The sequence below is a fragment of the Pelodiscus sinensis genome, unplaced genomic scaffold (genome assembly GCF_049634645.1).
Source record: "Pelodiscus sinensis isolate JC-2024 unplaced genomic scaffold, ASM4963464v1 ctg125, whole genome shotgun sequence".
Lineage (NCBI taxonomy): Eukaryota > Metazoa > Chordata > Testudines > Trionychidae > Pelodiscus > Pelodiscus sinensis.
In genome coordinates this window covers 200,189-223,435 of record NW_027465977.1, presented here as the reverse complement: position 1 = coordinate 223,435, position 23,247 = coordinate 200,189, and the positions used below count along the sequence as shown (strand labels likewise).

Here is a 23,247-nt window from a genome sequence, read left to right as displayed (position 1 = left end):
AACACCTATGCGTACGTAGCTGCCCCTGAAAGGCGAGCGCTGATTTTTTTTGCGCATGCGCAGCTCAGCTCAGGGCTGAAGCGTAAGAGTGGAGCGCGTGCGCAACGCCCATCGTCCCCCGGGAAACAGGCGCTCGAAGGTTCTGGGCATGCGCGGCCCTGGGAAGGCGGGGCTTCGAACTCTCGCGCGCGCGACCCTCCCACCTACCCTCCGCCTGCCGAGGGAGGAGGCAAGGCCCGCGCTCGGCGCATGCGCTCGGCCCCCGCAGAGGGGGTGGGGCTGGCAGCGAGACGGGGCGGCGCTGGCAGAGAGCGGCCCGCTGCTCCGGGCGCGGGGCATTGTGGGATCGCGGCGGTGCCTGGAGACCCGGGGGGGCCCGGTAAGCTGCGTCTCTCGGTAGCCGCCATATTGCCCCCCCCCCCCCGCGGGGAGCACCGCGGCCTCGGGCCAGGCAGCCTCCCATGGGCCCCGCCCCCCGGGACACGCCCCGCCCCCCTGGGCTCGGCGGGGGCGGGGCTCCCGCTCTGGGCGCCTGGCTCCTTCCCTGGGGGGTGGCGGGGGGAGGGGCAGTGGATGTTGTGGGGGGGCGGGGGGAGGGGTAGAAGGCGGGGGGGGCAGTGGATGTTGTGGGGGGGCGGGGGGAGGGGTAGAAGGCGGGGGGGCAGTGGATGTTGTGGGGGGGCGGGGGGAGGGGTAGAAGGCGGGGGGGGCAGTGGATGTTGTGGGGGGGCGGGGGGAGGGGTAGAAGGCGGGGGGGCAGTGGATGTTGTGGGGGGGCGGGGTAGAAGGCGGGGGGCAGTGGATGTTGTGGGGGGGAGGGGTAGAAGGCGGGGGGGGCAGTGGATGTTGTGGGGGGCGGGGGGAGGGGGGAGGGGTAGAAGGCGGGGGGCAGTGGATGTTGTGGGGGGCGGGGGGAGGGGAGAGGGGTAGAAGGCGGGGGGCAGTGGATGTTGTGGGGGGGAGGGGTAGAAGGCGGAGGGGCAGTGGATGTTGTGGGGGGGCGGGGGGAGGGGTAGAAGGCGGAGGGGCAGTGGATGTTGTGGGGGGGCGGGGGGAGGAGTAGAAGGCGGGGGGGGCAGTGGATGTTGTGGGGGGGCGGGGGGAGGGGTAGAAGGCGGGGGGGGCAGTGGATGTTGTGGGGGGCGGGGGGAGGGGTAGAAGGCGGGGGGCAGTGGATGTTGTGGGGGGGAGGGGTAGAAGGCGGGGGGCAGTGGATGTTGTGGGGGGCGGGGGGAGGGGGGAGGGGTAGAAGGCGGGGGGCAGTGGATGTTGTGGGGGGCGGGGGGAGGGGGGAGGGGTAGAAGGCGGGGGGCAGTGGATGTTGTGGGGGGGCGGGGGGAGGGGGTAGAAGGCGGGGGGGGGCAGTGGATGTTGTGGGGGGGCGGGGGGAGGGGTAGAAGGCGGGGGGGCAGTGGATGTTGTGGGGGGCGGGGGGCGGGGGGAGGGGTAGAAGGCGGGGGGCAGTGGATGTTGTGGGGGGGCGGGGGGAGGGGGTAGAAGGCGGGGGGGGCAGTGGATGTTGTGGGGGGGCGGGGGGAGGGGTAGAAGGCGGGGGGGCAGTGGATGTTGTGGGGGGGCGGGGGGAGGGGTAGAAGGCGGGGGGGGCAGTGGATGTTGTGGGGGGGGCGGGGGGAGGGGTAGAAGGCGGGGGGGGCAGTGGATGTTGTGGGGGGGAGGGGTAGAAGGCGGGGGGGCAGTGGATGTTGTGGGGGGCGGGGGGAGGGGTAGAAGGCGGGGGGGCAGTGGATGTTGTGGGGGGGAGGGGTAGAAGGCGGGGGGGCAGTGGATGTTGTGGGGGGGAGGGGTAGAAGGCGGGGGGGCAGTGGATGTTGTGGGGGGCGGGGGGAGGGGTAGAAGGGGGGCAGTGGATGTTGTGGGGGGGAGGGGTAGAAGGCGGGGGGGCAGTGGATGTTGTGGGGGGGGCGGGGGGAGGGGTAGAAGGCGGGGGGCAGTGGATGTTGTGGGGGGCCTGGAGGGAGGGGCAGGGGGTAGAGTGGGGGGGGGGCATGGGTAGCGTGCCAGGGGGAGCTAGGAACCAGGTCGCCTCCTTTCTCCCCCCGCCTGGCCACTTCCGAGGGGAGGGGCACGTCATGTTACTTCTCTGTGCCTCAGTTTCTTTCCTGCCAAGCAGGCCCTGCGGGGCAAAGGGGGAGGCGGCACTGGAGCTCCACTGTCTTGGCCTTGGCAGGGGGTGTAGGGGGCTGAGAGCCCCCCCCCCCCCGTCTGCCCTGGTTCTTGGCCCAGGCTCCATGACTGGGCAGCAGCGTCTGTCGCGAGTGGGGGGCTCCAACCAGGGTGTCACGGTGCAGAGAATGGGGCTCAGGGCCTTCACCTTCTTGGGGGCACCAGCTCCCATCCGGCCCCAGGCCTGGAAGCAGGGTGCCCTGTAAGCTGGGTGCTTGGGCAGCCACCCAGGAGAGATTCAAATCCTGCCCGGCTGATTAGCAGAGCGCCCCCAGCCAGCAGCCCTGTTTCTAGGGGTGGTGCGCGCCTGCGTGTGTCTCCGGGCAGGCACTGAATTTATTCTGCATGTGGATGGGAAAAGTTCGAGGGCGCGTTGGCGGAGGCTGCTTGGCTCAGAGGGGCAGGGGGATCTCTTAGGGGGTCTCTTGCTCCGGTCAGGGCCCTCGTCATTAATCCCCTTTCATTCAGCAGGCAGGGGCTGAGATGCGCTAGGTGCTGGACAGAGTAGCACAGGCCCCGGCCCAGCGCGCGCACCACCTCCATCTGCATGCTGGGAGCTGAGAGCGGCCAGTAGCCAAACGGGTCCGTCTGGAGCGGCGACTCTCCCCCCTCCAGGCCGTCTCGCTCTGAAATTGGGGTGTGAGCCACCCCACCTGAGTGTGTGTCCCGCACGCTCCTCTGCTTCCATCTGCTGCCTGGCCTCCCAGGCCGGGGCCAGGCTCCTGGGCCCTGCGTCAGGTGGGTGCGAGTCTAAGATACTGGTGGGCCTTTGTTGCCAGGGCAGGCTGGGGGGAGCTATGAGTTCAAGCCTCACTTGGGAGGCTGCCTCAGTTTCCCTCTTAAGGCCCTCCCATTGCTGTGCTTCTGGGGCCATGCTGAATGGCAGGCTGGGTCCCTCTCCACCTGGGATCACCGCCTGCCAGGCACTGCAAACGCACGGAGAAAGAGAAACCGTGCCCCAGCTGGGCTCCGTCGTGCAAGGTGCTGCCCGCAGCCGCCCCCCGCGTGCACGGGCAGGGCCCCCGTGCTGTGGGGAGCCGAAGGCGGCAGGTTGGGGTTCAGGGGTGGGGTTCCCGCCCTCCGTGCGCTCTGTGCTCTCACCGTCACTGCCTCAACCCTTTCTGCAAACCCATTTCCTGTCGCTTCCGTAGCGGCGCCCAAAGCTGGCCGCCCAGGGAGGGAGCCAGGCCTCTGCAGCTGTATCTGCCGGTCTCGTGTGGCGTGGCCGGCTGCCGCGGGGGTAGGCTGCCCGCGGGAACTGAGTGGGTGGGGGGCCGGAGCCCGGGTGTGAACCTTGCAGCGATGGCTCTGAGCCTCGCTTGGGAGGAAGGGTGGCCGAGTAGCTAGGGCGGGGGGAGCCGGGTGCAAGCGCCGACTCTGGGGCAGCTGCTGAGCACAGGCTGGGCGGCCCGGCTCTGTCGGGGGAACAGAGAGGAGGAATCCGGCCGTTGAGTAGGTTCAGGTGCAGTGAGGGGGCCCCAGTCTCCTTTGGGGTTTGTGTGTGAGCAGCGCCTGGTGTGAGGGGCCCTGATCTCGGTCGGGGTGTGTGTGTGTGTGCATGTGTGCAGCACCCGGCGCGAGGGGCCCTGATCTCGGTCGGGGTGTGCGTGCGTGTGTGTGTGTGTGTGCATGTGTGCAGCGCCCGGCGCCAGGGGCCCTGATCTCGGTCGGTGTGTGCGTGCGTTTGTGTGTGTGTGCAGCACCCGGCGCGAGGGGCCCTGATCTCGGTCGGGGTGTGTGTGTGTGTGTGTGTGTGCATGTGTGCAGCACCCGGCGCGAGGGGCCCTGATCTCGGTCGGGGTGTGCGTGCGTGTGTGTGTGTGTGTGTGTGCATGTGTGCAGCGCCCGGCGCCAGGGGCCCTGATCTCGGTCGGTGTGTGCGTGCGTTTGTGTGTGTGTGCAGCACCCGGCGCGAGGGGCCCTGATCTCGGTCGGTGTGTGTGTGTGTGTGTGTGTGTGCATGCATGTGCGCAGCACCGGGCGCGAGGGGCCCTGATCTCAGTCGGGGTGTGTGTGCGTGCGTTTGTGTGTGTGCATGTGTGCAGCACCCGGCGCGAGGGGCCCTGATCTCGGTCGGTGTGTGTGTGTGTGTGTGTGTATGTGTGTGTGCATGTACGCAGCACCCAGCGTGAGGGGCCCTGATCTCAGTCGGGGGGTGTGTGTGTGTGTGTATGTGTGTGTGCATGTACGCAGCACCCGGCGTGAGGGGCCCTGATCTCAGTCGGGGTGGGTGTGTGTGTGTGTGTGTATGTGTGTGTGTGTGCATGTACGCAGCACCCGGCGTGAGGGGCCCTGATCTCAGTCGGGGGGTGTGTGTGTGTGTGTATGTGTGTGTGCATGTACGCAGCACCCGGCGTGAGGGGCCCTGATCTCAGTCGGGGTGGGTGTGTGTGTGTGTGTGCGCGCGCGCATGTGTGCAGCACCCGGCGCGAGGGGCCCTGATCTTGGTCGGGGTGTGCGTGCGTTTGTGTGTGTGTGCGCAGCACCCGGCGCGAGGGGCCCTGATCTCAGTTGGGGGGTGTGTGTGTGTGTGTGTGTGTGTGTGCGCGTGTGCGCAGCGCCCGGCGCGAGGGGCCCTGATCTCGGTCGGGGGGTGTGTGTGTGTGTGTATGTGTGTGTGCATGTACGCAGCACCCGGCGTGAGGGGCCCTGATCTCAGTCGGGGTGGGTGTGTGTGTGTGTGTGTATGTGTGTGTGTGTGCATGTACGCAGCACCCGGCGTGAGGGGCCCTGATCTCAGTCGGGGGGTGTGTGTGTGTGTGTATGTGTGTGTGCATGTACGCAGCACCCGGCGTGAGGGGCCCTGATCTCAGTCGGGGTGGGTGTGTGTGTGTGTGCGCGCGCGCATGTGTGCAGCACCCGGCGCGAGGGGCCCTGATCTTGGTCGGGGTGTGCGTGCGTTTGTGTGTGTGTGCGCAGCACCCGGCGCGAGGGGCCCTGATCTCAGTTGGGGTGTGTGTGTGTGTGCATGCATGTGCGCAGCACCCGGCGCGAGGGGCCCTGATCTCAGTCGGGGTGTGTGTGCGTGCGTTTGTGTGTGTGCATGTGTGCAGCACCCGGCGTGAGGGGCCCTGATCTCGGTCGGGGTGTGTGTGTGTGTGTGTGTGTGTGTGCACGTGTGCGCAGCACCCGGCGCGAGGGGCCCTGATCTCAGTAGGGGTGGGTGTGTGTGCGTGTGCGTGTGCATGTGTGCAGCACCCGGCGTGAGGGGCCCTGATCTTGGTCGGGGTGTGTGTGTGTGTGTGCAGCGCCCGGCGCGAGGGGCCCTGATCTCGGTCGGGGTGTGTGTGTGTGTGTGTGTGTGTGTGTGTGTGCATGTGTGCAGCACCCGGCGTGAGGGGCCCTGATCTCGGTCGGGGTGTGTGTGTGTGTGTGTGTGTGTGCATGTACGCAGCACCCGGCGTGAGGGGCCCTGATCTCGGTCGGGGTGTGTGTGTGTGTGTGTGTGTGTGTGTGTGCATGTACGCAGCACCCGGCGTGAGGGGCCCTGATCTCGGTCGGGGTGTGTGTGTGTGTGTGTGTGTGTGCATGTGTGCAGCGCCCGGCGCGAGGGGCCCTGATCTCGGTCGGGGTGTGTGTGTGTGTGTGTGTGTGTGTGTGCATGTACGCAGCACCCGGCGTGAGGGGCCCTGATCTCGGTCGGGGTGTGTGTGTGTGTGTGTGTGTGTGCATGTGTGCAGCACCCGGCGCGAGGGGCCCTGATCTCGGTCGGGGTGTGTGTGTGTGTGTGTGTGTGTGTGTGCATGTGCGCAGCACCCGGCGCGAGGGGCCCTGATCTCAGTAGGGGTGGATGTGTGTGTGTGTGTGTGTGTGCATGTGCGCAGCGCCCGGCGCGAGGGGCCCTGATCTCGGTCGGGGTGTGTGTGTGTGTGTGTGTGTGCATGTGCGCAGCGCCCGGCGCGAGGGGCCCCGCTCTTGAGGGGGTCGGGGTACATGGGGCATCCGCCTGCCAGGCCCACGTCTCGCTCCCCTGCACATCATGCTCAGGGGCATCCGTGTGGGCCCTTCCCCTTTCCAGTGTGTGGGATGCTCCCTGTCCCCCTGGAGCCTCCCTGTGGGAGCAAGGTCTGGAGAGGGGCTGGAGGTTGGGAGAGGCTGGCTCGGGGGTGGGGGAAGGCCCGGGAAGCACCGGGCCCAGTGGGGTCCAGGTGGACATGGGGGTCTGTGAAGCATCTGGCATGGGCCGGCTCCCTGGTCTCTCCCAGGGATCCAGCCTCACCTGTCCAAGTAGGTCTCCAGGCCCTGGTCACCCTCTTGCCCTGCCTCAGTTTCCCCTTCTGGAGGTTGAGGGGGGGAGACTCCTCCCTGACCCCAGTTGCTGCTGCCCTGGGCAGAGCCCCTCCTGCAGGGGCTGCCACCTCCCCTGCCCCACCCCTTTGTGCACATCCCCCCTCGGTTGGGGGGAGGGCTCAGGTTTAGCTCGGCTGGGGGTCGGAAAGCTGCCCCCCCACCCTGGCCGCAGAGATGCCCAAGTCCATTCGCTTCCACCTCTCTTCGGTGAGAGCCGGCGTGAGGGGCGCCGCCGGGGCGGGGAAGGGGGAGGAGTCTCTGCGGGCGCCGCCCCCTCACCCCGCCCCCTCCCGCAGGGCGCCATGTTCTGGAAGCTGGACCTGCAGTCCAGCTCGCACATCGAGACGCTGCTGGGGCGCGCGGACCTGACGCTGCGCGAGCTGCTGGACGAGGACGACGTGCTGCAGGAGTGCAAGGTGGTGAACCGCAAGCTGCTGGACTTCCTGCTGCAGCCGCAGCACATGGAGGCGCTGGTGACCTGCGTGACCCAGGAGCCCCCCGCCGAGCTGGACGAGCGGCTGCGCTACAAGTGAGGGGCTGCGGGCGGGAGGGAGGGGCACTGGCAGGGCCGGAGGGAGCCCAGGGCTGGGCCGGCAGGGGTTGGGAGCGGGGGGCAGGGCTGGGCCGGCAGGGGCTGGGGGTTGGGAGCGGGGGGCAGGGCTGGGCCGGCAGGGGCTGGGGGTTGGGAGCAGGGGGCAGGGCTGGGCCGGCAGGGGCTGCAGGTTGGGAGCGGGGGGCACCGGCAGGGCTGGGGCAGGTGGGGGGTTGTCAGGCCAATGCCCAGACTCCAGCATGGTGAAGCTCCAGGCCTGGCCGTTCTCTGGCTCCGGGAGGCGGGTGCGGGGTGTTGGGGTCCCCCAGGCGCTCACGCCGCCCCCCCCCCCCAGGTACCCCAGCGTGTCGTGCGAGATCCTGACGTCGGACGTGAGCCCCATCACGGACACGCTGGGTGAGGACGAGGGGCTGCTGCGGCGGCTCTACGGCTTCCTGCAGGCCCACGGCGCCCTCAACCCCTTGCTGGCCAGCTTCTTCAGCAAGGTCATGGGCATCCTCATCAACCGCAAGACGGACCAGGTGCGCGGCAGCCAGCCCTGCGGGGGGGGCGAGGGAGCGTCCTGGCAGAGCGTCCCCAACCCCACCGCCTGCCTCAGTTTCCCTCTGGCCTACAAGCTGTTGGGGCCAGGGCTCTGTGCAGTGCCTGGTGCGATGGGCCCCCAGTCCCATGGGGTGGTCCAGGCGTTACCGTAATACCGCTAATAGCCTAGCGGGAACCGGCCCCTTTGAGCAGTGGTGGTTACACTCCGCTGTCCGAAGCAGCTGGTGCCAGCAGGGAAGAGGCTGAACGCTGTTGGCCTTTGATGCTCGCTGCTGCTGTTTGCCAGGGCTGGGGGGGGAAGGGGCTCGTCTGGATTCCCCAGATGTCCCTGCAGCGCATCTGCCCATCTAGCCCGGCGTCCTGGCTGCGGATCTAGGAGCCTGCCCCCGGGCCGGCTCCCTCCTCATCAGCCAGCCTGGCGCCTTGGCCCCCCGGAGAGCTGGCTGCTCCCTGCCTGGAGGCCTCTTCCCGTGGCGGGAGCTCCCAGGCTGACGGGCTGCGTGGGTCCCACAGATCGTGGCCTTCCTGCGCAAGAGGGACGACTTCGTGGGCCTGCTGCTGCGTCACATCGGCACCTCGGCCATCATGGACTTGCTGCTGCGCCTGCTGACCTGCGTGGAGCAGCCACTGCTCCGCCAGGAGGTCTTCAGTGTAAGGGGAGGGGCTTCCCGCCGGCCCCGCCTCCTAGTGCCCCGCCCCTTCTCACCTCCCAGCCCCGCCCCTTGTCACCTAATGGCACCCCCATGTCACTAGCCACCTCAGGCCCTGCCAGGGCAGCCCCGGGTTCAGCAGGGCACTGCGCTGGTCGGAGCTGTATCCCCAGATGCTCTGGGCCAGGAAACCTAGCCCCATAACTGACTCATGGGTGGGGCAACTGGCAGAGCTGGGGGAGCCATGGGGCTCCAAGTCAGGAGTGAGGGGCACTGGCAGAGCTGGGGGGCTGTGGGCTGGGAGGGGCTGGGCTGGGGGTCGCGAGTGAGGGGCACCAAGGCGCGTTGTTCCCCCGCAGTGGCTGAATGAGGAGAAGATCGTGCAGAGACTGGTCGAGATGATTCACCCCTCCAAGGACGACAATGTGAGCGGCTCCACCCGGCCCCACCCACAGGGGAAGGGACACGGGTGGGACCTAGAGGAGGGGGCCGGGCCCACGGGCAGCCCCCCAGTAGGTTAGCAGAGCCCCCGCGGCCAGTTTCCCCTAGTGGGGCCCAGGGCTTTTTTTGGTAAGAAAAAAGGCAAACTTGGTGAGCCGAAAAAGAAAGAAATGCAGTCACGGCCCCTTTAAGAGCCAGAGCGTGGCCAGAAAAGCACTGGTGGGGCCCACCTGCACGCGCCCCGGTGCACAGAACAACACAGATGGGAATATTTCCAGGGACCGTTGGAGGGGAGCCCCCCCTGCTGCCCCCAGGACCCCCCCCCCCACACTGGCCCCCACTTCCCGCCAGACCTGCGGGGAGACCCCTTACGTTTCCCCTAAGCTCCGAGAGTGGAGCTCACCTGCTCTGACCATTAGACCTCCCAGAGCCGGGGGCGGGGGGAGCCCAGGTGCCCTCCTACGGGCGCTAGGGGTCGCCGTGCTGTGTGGGGATCTGTCCCCCTAAGGTGGCAGGGCCTATGGGGTGGGGGCTTGGGCTTGGCCCCGCCCTTCCCATCACCATGGTAACCAGGTCTCTGCCCCCGCCCCCGCCCCCAGCAACATTGCAACGCCTCCCAGTCCCTGTGCGACATCATCCGCCTGAGCCGGGAGCAGATGATCCAGATCCAGGACAGCCCCGAGCCGCACCAGCTGCTGGCCACGCTGGAGAAGTGAGCCCGGGGCTGTGGGGCACCAGCCGGGCTGGGGGGGAGTCTGGGGCTCTGGGGTGGGGCTGTGGGGCACCAGCCGGGCTGGGGGGGAGTCTGGGGCTCTGGGGTGGGGCTGTGGGGCACCAGCCGGGCTGGGGGGGGGAGTCTGGGGCTCTGGGGTGGGGCTGTGGGGCACCAGCCGGGCTGGGGGGGGGAGTCTGGGGCTCTGGGGTGGGGCTGTGGGGCACCGGCCGGGCTGGGGGGGAGTCTGGGGCTCTGGGATGGGGCTATGGGGCACCAGCCGGGCTGGGGGGGAGTTTGGGGCTGTGGGGCAGGGCTGAGGGGCACCGGCCAGGCTGGGGGGAGCCTGAGGCTGAGGGGCACTGCCAGGCAGGAGGGCAGGGCTGTGGGGCAGGGCTGAGGGGTGCCAGCCGGGCTGGGGCTGGGGGGCGCCGGCTGGGCTGGGGCTGTGGGGCGGGGCTGAGGGGCACCGGCCGGGCTGGGGCTGTGGGGCGGGGCTGAGGGGCACCGGCCGGGCTGGGGCTGTGGGGCGGGGCTGAGGGGCGCCGGCCGGGCTGGGGCTGTGGGGCGGGGCTGAGGGGCGCCGGCCGGGCTGGGGCTGTGGGGCGGGGCTGAGGGGCGCCGGCCGGGCTGGGGCTGTGGGGCGGGGCTGAGGGGCGCCGGCCGGGCTGGGGCTGTGGGGCGGGGCTGAGGGGCGCCGGCCGGGCTGGGGCTGTGGGGCGGGGCTGAGGGGCGCCGGCCGGGCTGGGGCTGTGGGGCGGGGCTGAGGGGCGCCGGCCGGGCTGGGGCTGTGGGGCGGGGCTGAGGGGCGCCGGCCGGGCTGGCGCTGTGGGGCGGGGCTGAGGGGCGCCGGCCGGGCTGGGGCTGTGGGGCGGGGCTGAGGGGCGCCGGCCGGGCTGGGGCTGTGGGGCGGGGCTGAGGGGCGCCGGCCGGGCTGGGGCTGTGGGGCGGGGCTGAGGGGCGCCGGCCGGGCTGGGGCTGTGGGGCGGGGCTGTGGGGCGCCGGCCGGGCTGGGGCTGTGGGGCGGGGCTGAGGGGCGCCGGCCGGGCTGGGGCTGTGGGGCGGGGCTGAGGGGCGCCGGCCGGGCTGGGGCTGTGGGGCGGGGCTGAGGGGCGCCGGCCGGGCTGGGGCTGTGGGGCGGGGCTGAGGGGCGCCGGCCGGGCTGGGGCTGTGGGGCGGGGCTGAGGGGCGCCGGCCGGGCTGGGGCTGTGGGGCGGGGCTGAGGGGCGCCGGCCGGGCTGGGGCTGTGGGGCGGGGCTGAGGGGCGCCGGCCGGGCTGGGGCTGTGGGGCGGGGCTGAGGGGCGCCGGCCGGGCTGGGGCTGTGGGGCGGGGCTGAGGGGCGCCGGCCGGGCTGGGGCTGTGGGGCGGGGCTGAGGGGCGCCGGCCGGGCTGGGGCTGTGGGGCGGGGCTGAGGGGCGCCGGCCGGGCTGGGGCTGTGGGGCGGGGCTGAGGGGCGCCGGCCGGGCTGGGGCTGTGGGGCGGGGCTGAGGGGCGCCGGCCGGGCTGGGGCTGTGGGGCGGGGCTGAGGGGCGCGGGCCGGGCTGGGGCTGTGGGGCGGGGCTGAGGGGCGCGGGCCGGGCTGGGGCTGTGGGGCGGGGCTGAGGGGCGCCGGCCGGGCTGGGGCTGTGGGGCGGGGCTGAGGGTCACCGGCCGGGCTGGGGCTGTGAGGCGGGGCTGAGGGTCACCGGCCGGGCTGGGGCTGTGAGGCGGGGCTGAGGGGCACTGGCCGGGCTGGGGCTGTGGGGCGGGGCTGAGGGGCGCCGGCCAGGCTGGGGCTGTGAGGCGGGGCTAAGGGGCGCGGGATGGGCTGGGGCTGTGAGGCGGGGCTGAGGGGCACTGGCCGGGCTGGGGCTGTGGGGCGGGGCTGAGGGGCGCCGGCCAGGCTGGGGCTGTGGGGCGGGGCTGAGGGGCACGGGACGGGCTGGGGCTGTGAGGCGGGGCTGAGGGGCACTGGCCGGGCTGGGGCTGTGGGGCGGGGCTGAGGGGCACTGGCCGGGCTGGGGCTGTGGGGCGGGGCTGAGGGGCGCCGGCCAGGCTGGGGCTGTGGGGCGGGGCTGAGGGGCACTGGCCGGGCTAGAGGAGGGGCGCAGGGGTCCCCTCTGAGCGGGGGGCGGGTGTTGGCCCCACAGGCAGGAGACGGTGGAGCAGCTGCTGGAGAACATGCTGGCGGGCAAGCGGGACGAGTCCGTCGTCGTCAGCGGGATCCAGGTGCTGCTGACGCTGCTGGAGCCGCGCCGAGCCAGGTGAGGGGTCGGGGCCGGCGGGAGGGGGCGGGGCCAGCCTGCCACTCCACCCGCGCTCAACCCTCCTGCCACCCCCGCAGGCCTGAGACCGGGGGGATGGGCAGCTTTTTCTACCCCCTGGAAGAGCAGCTGGAGCTGGGACCTGGGGGCTCGGACGGCAGCACCTGCCAGGCCAGTCCCAGCACCCTGCTGGCCCTGCGAGGCTCCCTCCGGGACTTCCACCAGCTGCTGAGCGACCCCCCGAAGGTAACGGGCCCCCAGTTCCTGGTCCCTTTGCCAGATGGGTGGCTGGGAGCCGGTACCCCTGGGTTCTGTCCCTGCGGGGAGGGGTGTGGGGCCTAGTGGTTAGAGCAAGGGGCTGGGAGCTGGGACCCCTGGGTTCCGTCCCTGTGGGGAGGGGTGTGGGGGGCCTAGTGGTTAGAGCGGGGTGGCTGGGAGCTGGGACCCCTGGGTTCTGTCCCTGCGGGGAGGGGCATGGGGCCTAGTGGTTAGAGCAGGGTGGCTGGGAGCCGGGACCCCTGGGTTCTGTCCCTGCGGGGAGGGGCGTGGGGCCTAGTGGTTAGAGCAGGGTGGCTGGGAGCCGGGACCCCTGGGTTCTGTCCCTGCGGGGAGGGGCGTGGGGCCTAGTGGTTAGAGCAAGGGGCTGGGAGCTGGGACCCCTGGGTTCCGTCCCCGTGGGGAGGGGCGTGGGGCCTAGTGGTTAGAGCAGGGTGGCTGGGAGCTAGGACCCCTGGGTTCTGTCCCTGCGGGGAGGGGCGTGGGGCCTAGTGGTTAGAGCAGGGTGGCTGGGAGCCAGGACCCCTGGGTTCTGTCCCTGCGGGGAGGGGCGTGGGGCCTAGTGGTTAGAGCAGGGTGGCTGGGAGCCAGGACCCCTGGGTTCCGTCCCTGCGGGGAGGGGCGTGGGGCCTAGTGGTTAGAGCAGGGTGGCTGGGAGCCGGGACCCCTGGGTTCCGTCCCTGCGGGGAGGGGCGTGGGGCCTAGTGGTTAGAGCAGGGTGGCTGGGAGCCGGGACCCCTGGGTTCTGTCCCTGTGGGGAGGGGCGTGGGGCCTAGTGGTTAGAGCGGGGTGGCTGGGAGCTAGGACCCCTGGGTTCCGTCCCTGTGGGGAGGGGTGTGGGGCCTAGTGGTTAGAGCAAGGGGCTGGGAGCTAGGACCCCTGGGTTCCGTCCCTGCGGGGAGGGGCGTGGGGCCTAGTGGTTAGAGCAGGGTGGCTGGGAGCCGGGACCCCTGGGTTCCGTCCCTGTGGGGAGGGGCGTGGGGCCTAGTGGTTAGAGCAGGGTGGCTGGGAGCCGGGACCCCTGGGTTCCGTCCCTGTGGGGAGGGGCGTGGGGCCTAGTGGTTAGAGCGGGGTGGCTGGGAGCTAGGACCCCTGGGTTCTGTCCCTGTGGGGAGGGGTGTGGGGCCTAGTGGTTAGAGCAGGGTGGCTGGGAGCCGGGACCCCTGGGTTCTGTCCCTGCGGGGAGGGGCGTGGGGCCTAGTGGTTAGAGCGGGGTGGCTGGGAGCTAGGACCCCTGGGTGTTCCGTCCCTGTGGGGAGGGGCGTGGGGCCTAGTGGTTAGAGCAGGGTGGCTGGGAGCCGGGACCCCTGGGTTCCGTCCCTGCGGGGAGGGGCGTGGGGCCTAGTGGTTAGAGCAGGGTGGCTGGGAGCCGGGACCCCTGGGTTCTGTCCCTGCGGGGAGGGGCGTGGGGCCTAGTGGTTAGAGCAAGGGGCTGGGAGCTGGGACCCCTGGGTTCCGTCCCCGTGGGGAGGGGCGTGGGGCCTAGTGGTTAGAGCAGGGTGGCTGGGAGCCGGGACCCCTGGGTTCTGTCCCTGCGGGGAGGGGCGTGGGGCCTAGTGGTTAGAGCAGGGTGGCTGGGAGCCGGGATCCCTGGGTGTTCCGTCCCTGTGGGGAGGGGCGTGGGGCCTAGTGGTTAGAGCAGGGTGGCTGGGAGCCGGGACCCCTGGGTTCCGTCCCTGCGGGGAGGGGCGTGGGGCCTAGTGGTTAGAGCGGGGTGGCTGGGAGCTAGGACCCCTGGGTTCTGTCCCTGTGGGGAGGGGCGTGGGGCCTAGTGGTTAGAGCAGGGTGGCTGGGAGCCGGGACCCCTGGGTGTTCCGTCCCTGTGGGGAGGGGCGTGGGGCCTAGTGGTTAGAGCAGGGTGGCTGGGAGCCGGGACCCCTGGGTTCCGTCCCTGCGGGGAGGGGCGTGGGGCCTAGTGGTTAGAGCAGGGTGGCTGGGAGCTGGGACCCCTGGGTTCTGTCCCTGTGGGGAGGGGCGTGGGGCCTAGTGGTTAGAGCAGGGTGGCTGGGAGCCGGGACCCCTGGGTGTTCCGTCCCTGTGGGGAGGGGCGTGGGGCCTAGTGGTTAGAGCAGGGGGGCTGGGAGCCGGGACCCCTGGGTTCCGTCCCTGCGGGGAGGGGCGTGGGGCCTAGTGGTTAGAGCAGGGTGGCTGGGAGCCGGGACCCCTGGGTTCCGTCCCTGCGGGGAGGGGCGTGGGGCCTAGTGGTTAGAGCAGGGTGGCTGGGAGCCGGGACCCCTGGGTTCCGTCCCTGTGAGGAGGGGCGTGGGGCCTAGTGGTTAGAGCAGGGTGGCTGGGAGCCGGGACCCCTGGGTTCTGTCCCTGCGGGGAGGGGCGTGGGGCCTAGTGGTTAGAGCAGGGTGGCTGGGAGCCGGGACCCCTGGGTTCTGTCCCTGCGGGGAGGGGCGTGGGGCCTAGTGGTTAGAGCAAGGGGCTGGGAGCTGGGACCCCTGGGTTCCGTCCCCGTGGGGAGGGGCGTGGGGCCTAGTGGTTAGAGCAGGGTGGCTGGGAGCCGGGACCCCTGGGTTCCGTCCCTGCGGGGAGGGGCGTGGGGCCTAGTGGTTAGAGCAGGGTGGCTGGGAGCCGGGACCCCTGGGTTCCGTCCCTGTGGGGAGGGGTGTGGGGCCTAGTGGTTAGAGCAGGGTGGCTGGGAGCTGGGACCCCTGGGTTCTGTCCCTGTGGGGAGGGGCGTGGGGCCTAGTGGTTAGAGCAGGGTGGCTGGGAGCCGGGACCCCTGGGTGTTCCGTCCCTGTGGGGAGGGGCGTGGGGCCTAGTGGTTAGAGCAGGGTGGCTGGGAGCCGGGACCTCTGGGTGTTCCGTCCCTGTGGGGAGGGGCGTGGGGCCTAGTGGTTAGAGCAGGGTGGCTGGGAGCCGGGACCCCTGGGTTCCGTCCCTGCGGGGAGGGGCGTGGGGCCTAGTGGTTAGAGCAGGGTGGCTGGGAGTCGGGACCCCTGGGTGTTCCGTCCCTGTGGGGAGGGGCGTGGGGCCTAGTGGTTAGAGCAGGGTGGCTGGGAGCCGGGACCCCCTGGGTTCTGTCCCTGTGGGGAGGGGCGTGGGGCCTAGTGGTTAGAGCAGGGTGGCTGGGAGCCGGGACCCCTGGGTTCCGTCCCTGCGGGGAGGGGCGTGGGGCCTAGTGGTTAGAGCAGGGTGGCTGGGAGCCGGGACCCCTGGGTTCCGTCCCTGCGGGGAGGGGTGTGGGGCCTAGTGGTTAGAGCAGGGTGGCTGGGAGCTGGGACCCCTGGGTTCTGTCCCTGTGGGCAGGGGCGTGGGGCCTAGTGGTTAGAGCAGGGTGGCTGGGAGCCGGGACCCCTGGGTGTTCCGTCCCTGTGGGGAGGGGCGTGGGGCCTAGTGGTTAGAGCAGGGTGGCTGGGAGCTGGGACCCCTGGGTTCTGTCCCTGTGGGCAGGGGCGTGGGGCCTAGTGGTTAGAGCAGGGTGGCTGGGAGCCGGGACCCCTGGGTGTTCCGTCCCTGTGGGGAGGGGCGTGGGGCCTAGTGGTTAGAGCAGGGGGGCTGGGAGCCGGGACCCCTGGGTTCCGTCCCTGTGGGGAGGGGCGTGGGACCTAGTGGTTAGAGCAGGGGGGCTGGGAGCCGGGACCCCTGGGTTCTGTCCCTGTGGGGAGGGGCCGGCAGCGGCAGGGGGGCTGGTTGCCGGGTGCTGGCTCGGCGGCGCTAACCCGGCCCCCCGCAGAGGCCGGCCCTGCAGACGACCTGGGGGGTGCTGGACCCGCCGCTGGGGAACACGCGGCTGCAGGCGGTGAAGCTGCTGGCCGCCTCGCTGGGCGCCGGGGACGCGGGGCTGCAGGACGAGCTGCTGGAGCTGGACGCCCTCAACACCATGCTGGTGAGGGGGGGGGCGGGGCCGCAGGGAGGGGGCGGGGCCGCAGGGAGGGGGCGGGGCCAGCAGCCTGGGCCTGGTGTGGGAGGTGGGAGCCGGGGGCCCAGCCCGGCCCCTGGCCAGTGCCCGGCCCGTGCCGAGGGGAGCGGTTGGCGCCTTCGCGGGGCGGGTTTGCGTCGATCTCGGCCCCACGAGGCCAGGGCCCGACCCCGGCGGGAGGAGGCGGCTTCGCTTCCCGGCTGCCCCCCAGCTCACCAGCCCCTCTCGCCCAGGACCTGTATTTCAACTACCCCTACAACAACTTCCTGCATGCCCAGCTGGAGGCCTGCCTGAGCGCCCTGCTGCGGGCGGGCGCCCCCGCCGAGGACTCGCAGCCCCCGCCGCACAGCCCCGTCGTCCAGCACGTGAGTGGGGGGCACCGTCGAGGGGCGGGGGGGGGCAGCCTCCTTCCAGGGTTATACCTGGCCGCTCGGCTCCCACCAGGCAGAGAACCCAGGAGTCCTGGCTGCTTGCCCCCTGCTCCAGCCACTGGCCCCCACTCTCCATCCAGAGCCATGGAGAGAACCCAGAAGTCCTGGCTCCCAGCCCATCCCTTCTCCCCCCCCCCCCCCCAACCACTAGCCCCCAGTCCCTGCCCAGAGCCATGGAGAGAACCCAGAAGTCCTGGCTCCCATCCCATCCCTCCCCGCTCTAACCACTAGCCCCCAGTCCCTGCCCAGAGCCATGGAGAGAACCTAGAAGTCCTGGCTCCCAGCCCATCCCTTCTCCCCCCCCCCCCCCCCCAACCACTAGCCCCCAGTCCCTGCCCAGAGCCATGGAGAGAACCCAGAAGTCCTGGCTCCCAGCCCATCCCTCCCCGCTCTAACCACTAGCCCCCAGTCCCTGCCCAGAGCCATGGAGAGAACCTAGAAGTCCTGGCTCCCAGCCCATCCCATCCCTCCCCGCTCTAACCACTAGCCCCCAGTCCCTGCCCAGAGCCATGGAGAGAACCTAGAAGTCCTGGCTTCCCCCAGCCTGGCCGTGACCTGCTGCGCCCTTCTCTCGGCAGCTGCTGCAGAAGTGCCGCTTGGTGCAGCGAATCCTGACGGCTTGGGAAGAGAACGAGCAGGCGCAGTAAGTGGTGGGTGGGGGAGCGGCACGAGACACCCCCTCCCCCCCCCGCAGGTGTCCTGGCTCCCAGCCCCTGCCCTAACCACTGGGCCCCGCTCTTCAAGCCGGAGCGAGGCCCCCGGTGTCCTGCGTCAAGGATCCCCAAGCCACGCCGCTCGGCCGAGCGTGGCCAGGGAGCCCGGCCGGATGCAGCTGCCTCTGGGGTGGAGCCCGGCTTCCTGGCGCCGCCTGGGATGGGGCGCTGCGGTGACGCCCGGCTCTGGGGTCCCGTTGCAGGGCGACCGGTGGCCGGCGGAGGGGGTATATGGGCCACCTGACGCGCATCGCCAACGCTCTGGCGCAGAGCTCCGAGAAGGGCCCCCACGTCGCCCTGGTGGCGCAGCTGCTGAAAGGTGGGTGAGGGCGGCCCGCGGGGGCGTGGACCCCACTCTGGGCCTGGCTGCGGTGGCACCCGTGGCAGTGGGTGTGTGGGGGGGGTCCAGCCTCTGGGGGGCCCCGTCTCACTCTGCTGCCCCTGCCTGGCAGAGCTGCCCGAGGAGGAGCAGGAGCAGTGGGAGAAATTCGTCGCGGGGCCCTTGGCAGAGACCAACAAGAAAAACGTGGTGGATCTGGTGAGTCCCCCGCGGGCCCATCTTGCCCAGTGCCACCCCCACGTCTGCCCAGTGGCCGTCTCCAAAACCTGCCCTGTGTGCCGCTGGCTTCCTGCCCTGTGGCAGCCGGGAGCCCATCGCACCGGCCTCAGGCCTGTCCTGCAGCAGGGAGTTCCACCGGCTAACATCAGAGCCTTCTCCCGGAGCTCAGGCACGTGTTCTGAGGGGGCCTGGCTGGTGCTGCCCCCCACAGCTGGGAGGTGGGTGGGGGGGTCAGCCCCCCACCCCCCCGCCTGTGGCCATAACCAGCCCCATAACGCTCCGCAGGTGCACACGCACAACCTGCACTCCTCCAGCGACGACGAGGAAAGCGACCTGAAGGAGTTTAACTTTCCCCAGGAGGCCGTGCTGCAGCAGGTGGGTCTCCCTCTCCCCCCGCCACCCCCTGAGGGACTGTCCCCCAGCTCCCTGGGCCCCACACTTACCCCGCTCTGTCCTGTCTGCCCCTCAGGCCTTTGTGGATTACCAGATGCAGCAGGTGACCTCGGCCTTCATCGACCACTTCGGCTTCAACGACGAGGAGTTCGGGGAGCAGGAGGAGAGTGTCAAGTTGGTGTCTGCCTGGGGCCCCCCATCAGCACCCGCTTGCTGACCCCTGGGGTCCTCTCCCGGCCCGGGGAGGGGAGGGGTGTTCAGTGGTTAGAGCAGTGAGGAGCTGAGAGCTCTCCCTGGCTCTGGGCAGGGAGTGGGGCTAGTGGTTAGAGCGGGGGGAGGGGCTGAGAGGGCAGGACTCCTGGGTTTTCGGTGCCCAGGCTGGGGTCAGGTAACCCCCCCGCCCCTTCGCACTAAGGGGGGACCCACACAGACTTACCTCGGCTGGTGTGTGTCTAACCCAGCTGGGCACACTCCGGCTAGCTCCCCCCCCCCCCCCCCCCCGGCTCCCTGCGCCCCGTCCAGAGGCCGATCCCCCTCGGCTTCATGTCTCTGCCTCTCTCTTTCTCTCCGCTGCCCGCAGCGCCCACTTCCGCCAGCTCAAGAGGTAACGCCCCCCCCTTCCCCCCAGACCCCCCTTCTAGGGAAGCCTGAAAGCAGGGACAGCTCCAGGCTGCACGGGGTTAACGGGGGGGGGACAGCTGCCCTCTGCACCTGTGGGCACCCCCTCCCCGGCCAGCTTCATGGGCCGGTCCCCCCTTTCTAGCACAGCGCCCCCTGGAGGGCTGGCAGCACGGGGCCTGCATGGAGCGGGATGCCTGGGTTCTCTGCCTGGCTCTGGGAGGGCAGCGCAGTCTAGTGGTCAGAGCAGGGCCCCTCAGCTGCTGCTCTCTTCCCGGTGCGGGTTGGGGAGGGGGCCGGAGGCTGGGGTGGCCCCGGGTCACGCGCCCTCTCGTTCCAGCGCCCCCTTCGACAAGACCGGCAGTCTCAGCTTCGCCCTCAGCGCGGACGACGAGAGCGTGAGTGTGCCCCCCCCCCCCGCACCCTGCTGGCTTTCCTGTCTCCCCCGGCTGTGTCCTCACCCCCCCAATGTCTGTGCCCCCTCCCCGCCCCCCCCACCGCACCCTGCTGGCTTTCCTGCCTCCCCCGGCTGTGTCCTCACCCCCCCAATGTCTGTGCCCCCTCCCCGCCCCCCCCCCCACCGCACCCTGCTGGCTTTCCTGCCTCCCCCAGCTGTGTCCTCACCCCCCCTCACCGCACCCTGCTGGCTTTCCTGCCTCCCCCGGCTGTGTCCTCACCCCCCCAATGTCTGTGCCCCCTCCCCGCCCCCCCCACCGCACCCTGCTGGCTTTCCTGCCTCCCCCGGCTGTGTCCTCACCCCCCCAATGTCTGTGCCTCCTCCCCGCCCCCCCCCACCGCACCCTGCTGGCTTTCCTGCCTCCCCCAGCTGTGTCCTCACCCCCCCTCACCGCACCCTGCTGGCTTTCCTGCCTCCCCCGGCTGTGTCCTCACCCCCCCAATGTCTGTGCCCCCTCCCCGCCCCCCCCACCGCACCCTGCTGGCTTTCCTGCCTCCCCCGGCTGTGTCCTCACCCCCCCAATGTCTGTGCCCCCTCCCCGCCCCCCCCACCGCACCCTGCTGGCTTTCCTGCCTCCCCCGGCTGTGTCCTCACCCCCCCAATGTCTGTGCCCCCTCCCCGCCCCCCCCACCGCACCCTGCTGGCTTTCCTGCCTCCCCCGGCTGTGTCCTCACCCCCCCAATGTCTGTGCCCCCTCCCCGCCCCCCCACTGCACCCTGCTGGCTTTCCTGCCTCCCCCAGCTGTGTCCTCACCCCCCCTCACCGCACCCTGCTGGCTTTCCTGCCTCCCCCGGCTGTGTCCTCACCCCCCCAATGTCTGTGCCCCCTCCCCGCCCCCCCCACCGCACCCTGCTGGCTTTCCTGCCTCCCCCGGCTGTGTCCTCACCCCCCCAATGTCTGTGCCCCCTCCCCGCCCCCCCTACCGCACCCTGCTGGCTTTCCTGCCTCCCCCGGCTGTGTCCTCACCCCCCCAATGTCTGTGCCCCCTCCCCGCCCCCCCCACCGCACCCTGCTGGCTTTCCTGCCTCCCCCGGCTGTGTCCCCACCCCCCCAATGTCTGTGCCCCCTCCCCGCCCCCCCCACCGCACCCTGCTGGCTTTCCTGCCTCCCCCAGCTGTGTCCTCACCCACCCAATGTCTGTGCCCCCTCCCCGCCCCCCCTACCGCACCCTGCTGGCTTTCCTGCCTCCCCCGGCTGTGTCCCCATCCCCCCAATGTCTGTGCCCCCTTCCCAGCTGGAATCTTGCCAAGCGCGTGAATTTCCTGCCTCTCCCTGCCCCCCGCCGGCCCTGACCCACCTCGCTCTCCCCCGCAGCCCAACTCCACCCTGTTCGAAGTCTGCTACAGGGAGCGCATCCAGCAGTTTGACGACGAAGACGAGGACGCCTGGCAGGAGAAGGAGCTGGGCTACTCGGGGGGGGCCCTGCAGCCCACACGGCCCAGGTACCGGCCCCAGCGGCTCCGGGCATGGGCACAGGCTGACCCCAGCAGCTGGGACGCCCGGCTACCGCCCTGGCTGTGGGAGGAGTCGGGGACATGGGGGGCTCGGAGCCGAGACTCCTGGAGTCTCTCTCCCCGGCTCTGGGGAAATACGTTGGACGTGCTCGTGGGTCTGATCGGGGAGGGGAGGAGATGTCACCATAGATGGGCTGCGGCTCTGACCTGGGGGGAGGGAGGAGGCGGGATGCCGGGGTAGATGGGCCCGTGGCTCTGACCTGGGGGGAGGGAGGAGGCGGGATGCCGGGGTAGATGGGCCCGTGGCTCTGACCTGGGGGGAGGGAGGAGGCGGGATGCCGGGGTAGATGGGCCCGTGGCTCTGACCTGGGGGGGGGGAGGGAGGAGGCGGGATGCCAGGGTAGATGGGCCCGTGGCTCTGACCTGGGGGGGGGGGAGGGAGGAGGCGGGATGCCAGGGTAGATGGGCCCGTGGCTCTGACCCAGCCCTGTTCTCTCCCCGCGGCAGGAGCTGCGGCAGCACAGACAGCGAGGGCAGCAGGGACTCGGAGGAGGAGGAGGGCGAGGAGGAAGATGCTGGCGGGGGCGTGGAGGGCGGCGGCGGCAGCGAGGTCGAGGGTGAGCCCCCGGTGGACGATGGGGTGAATCCAGCCTGCGGGGGTGGGGGACTGGCTCTGGATTCCCCGGGCAGGGGGTGGGGTCTGGGGGGTAGAGGGACAGGTTGCTCCTGGGGTGTCATTGGGGTTGGCGGGTCCGGGGGAGGCAATATGGGGTGGGCTGTGTAACCATAGAAACATGGTCCCAACCAGCTGTCGGCCGGGGGAGCGACTGGTTGCTGTGGGGTGACAGAATAATTGGGGTCCCCCTCCCCCAATGTATGTAAATGAGCCTGTGCCTATTATTAAATATGCAAATGAAGGCCTCTGCCCAGCTTTCCAGTAGCCTTGGGCCCTGACCCCAGCTTCTCTGCCCCCCTCAGGTCCCGGCCATGGGTCCAGCGCTGACTCGGGGCCGCCAGAGCCCCCCCGGCGGGGGGGTGGACACCGGAGCGGCCCTGTGGGACAGGCCTGGCGTGGACGCAGCCTGCCCCCCCCGGGGGCGGGAGCTGGGCCCCGTTTACAGACCCCTCCCCAGCACAAACCAGGTGAGCTGCCCCCTTGTGAGCTTGGGGGGTGGGCTGGCACCACTTGCCGTGGGAGGGGCCCAGGAAAGGGGGCCGGGGGCCCGTAGGCTCGCCGGGGGCGTGACCTAGTTGGGGGCGTATTTCCACAGCCTCTCGGACGCCCCGTCAGGCTCTGCCCAGGCACCCCCCACTCAGGAACCGGCGCACGGCAGCGTGTCCTCGGCCAGCGGTGAGTGTCACGGCAGCCCGCCCTCTGGGGCTGGGGGGAGGGGCCGGGCCCGTGGGGCTGGGCCGGGGGGGGGGCATAGAGGGGGCAGACGGACAAGGCTGGGTGTCTCTAACGCTTGTTCTCCCCACAGGCCCCCCGGAGCCCCCCCAGGCACTGAACGGCCAGCCGGCGCAGCCCCCTGCCCCCGCCCCATCCAGGCCCAGGTAATGGTGGGGGGGCGGTACTGGTACCCACCTGGGTGGGGGGGGGCTGTAGGATAGCACCGAATTCTGGTCTGAGAGATGGGGGGGGAGCCAGCCCTGGCCCCGCCCCTCACCCATCTATCTCCTCCCCCCCCCAGCACGGAAGGGGCCCCCCCTATCTACCTCTGACGCCGCCCAGCGGCTCCCGGGGGCCACGGACGCCCCGAAGGCAGAGAACGGCTCCCCCCAGAGGCAGCAGCAGCCGGCAGCCAGGTGAGCTCTGACCTGCCCTCCCCCTCCCCCCCCCCCCCCCTGCCCCCGGCCAGTCAGCCCGGCCTGGAGGGGGGCTCCAGTGGGGGGAATCCCACAGGATCTGGGGGGCTCAGTCTGTGACCTCATCGAACCTGTATGGGGGGTAGATTAGCCCCTGCTAATCCCCCCCCCCCCCCTCGGCTGCGGTGACTGGCCTGTGGCGGGACGGGGGGGGGGTCCCTGGTGGGGGGGTGGCTGTGCTGGGGGTGGGGGTGCTGGAGCGGAGCGTGACGACCCTCCCTTGACTCTCTCCCCCTCCCCCCAGATAAAGCTTGCGGAGGCACCTGGGAACGCTGCCGATCGTGGGGGGCTGGGGGAGCCCCCCTCCTGGAGCCTGGCCTGCCCAAGGAGAGCCGTTGCCCCCCCCTCGTGGGGCAGGATAGGAGGGGGGCGCCGTGTCCCGTCACAGGACGCTTTCAGCAAGACGCCCCTCGGGGGGGGGGGGGGCGGTGTGAGCCCCCCGCACGGGCCCCCCCACTTTGCACTGAAATCTGCGGCAGGGCGCTGGAGCTCAAAGCTAATGGAAGGGAGAAGTGACTCTAGACAGCACTAGCCCCCCCGGCCCCTCCCCACTGTGCTTCCAACCCCCCACTCGGCTCCCCCCAGGCAGCCCCCCCCTTTCCCCGGGGGCCTGGCACAGGAAGGGGGCTTCCTTCCCCCACAGGAGAGGAGATTTTTGCTCAGCCCCCCCATCCCGGCATAAGCACAACCCTCACCCCTCCCTTCTGTGTCTGGGCCAGCTTAGTTTGGGGGTTCGGGGGAGGTGCCTGGGTGGGAGCAGTTGTTGGGAGTGGGGCCAGAGGGGTGGAGCTTAGGGGGATTTGTGGGAGGGGCTAGAGGCTGCTGGGGGAGGGGCAGGCACTACAAGGAAGAGCTGGAACTCTGGGCTATGGGTCAGATCTGACCCCTCCCCTCTTGCTGGTTCTGGGACCCTTTTTAACCCGTGTTTCCCGCTCCCCCTTATTTATTTCCTTGGCCTGGGGAGCTGGAGCAGCCGCTTCTCCCCCAAGCAA

The 23,247-nt window shown here is 70.9% G+C and overlaps 1 protein-coding gene across 1 annotated transcript; it reads left to right on the top strand.

Annotated features, from left to right (window-relative positions):
• Nucleotides 1-165: 165 nt before the first annotated feature.
• PPP6R1 (protein phosphatase 6 regulatory subunit 1) lies at nt 166-22,199 on the top strand. Its single transcript, XM_075917605.1, is given in 25 exon segments — nt 166-379; nt 6,771-7,003; nt 7,362-7,548; nt 8,084-8,221; nt 8,580-8,645; nt 9,261-9,373; nt 11,504-11,617; nt 11,698-11,863; nt 15,579-15,731; nt 15,998-16,129; nt 16,774-16,838; nt 17,112-17,227; nt 17,361-17,446; nt 17,753-17,842; nt 17,937-18,034; nt 18,441-18,464; nt 18,819-18,876; nt 20,250-20,377; nt 20,897-21,029; nt 21,368-21,472; nt 21,474-21,532; nt 21,661-21,740; nt 21,871-21,943; nt 22,081-22,093; nt 22,095-22,199. Coding segments are annotated over 24 exon segments (2,529 nt in total). The 5' UTR covers nt 166-379; nt 6,771-6,776.
• The last annotated feature ends 1,048 nt before the right edge of the window (nt 22,200-23,247 follow it).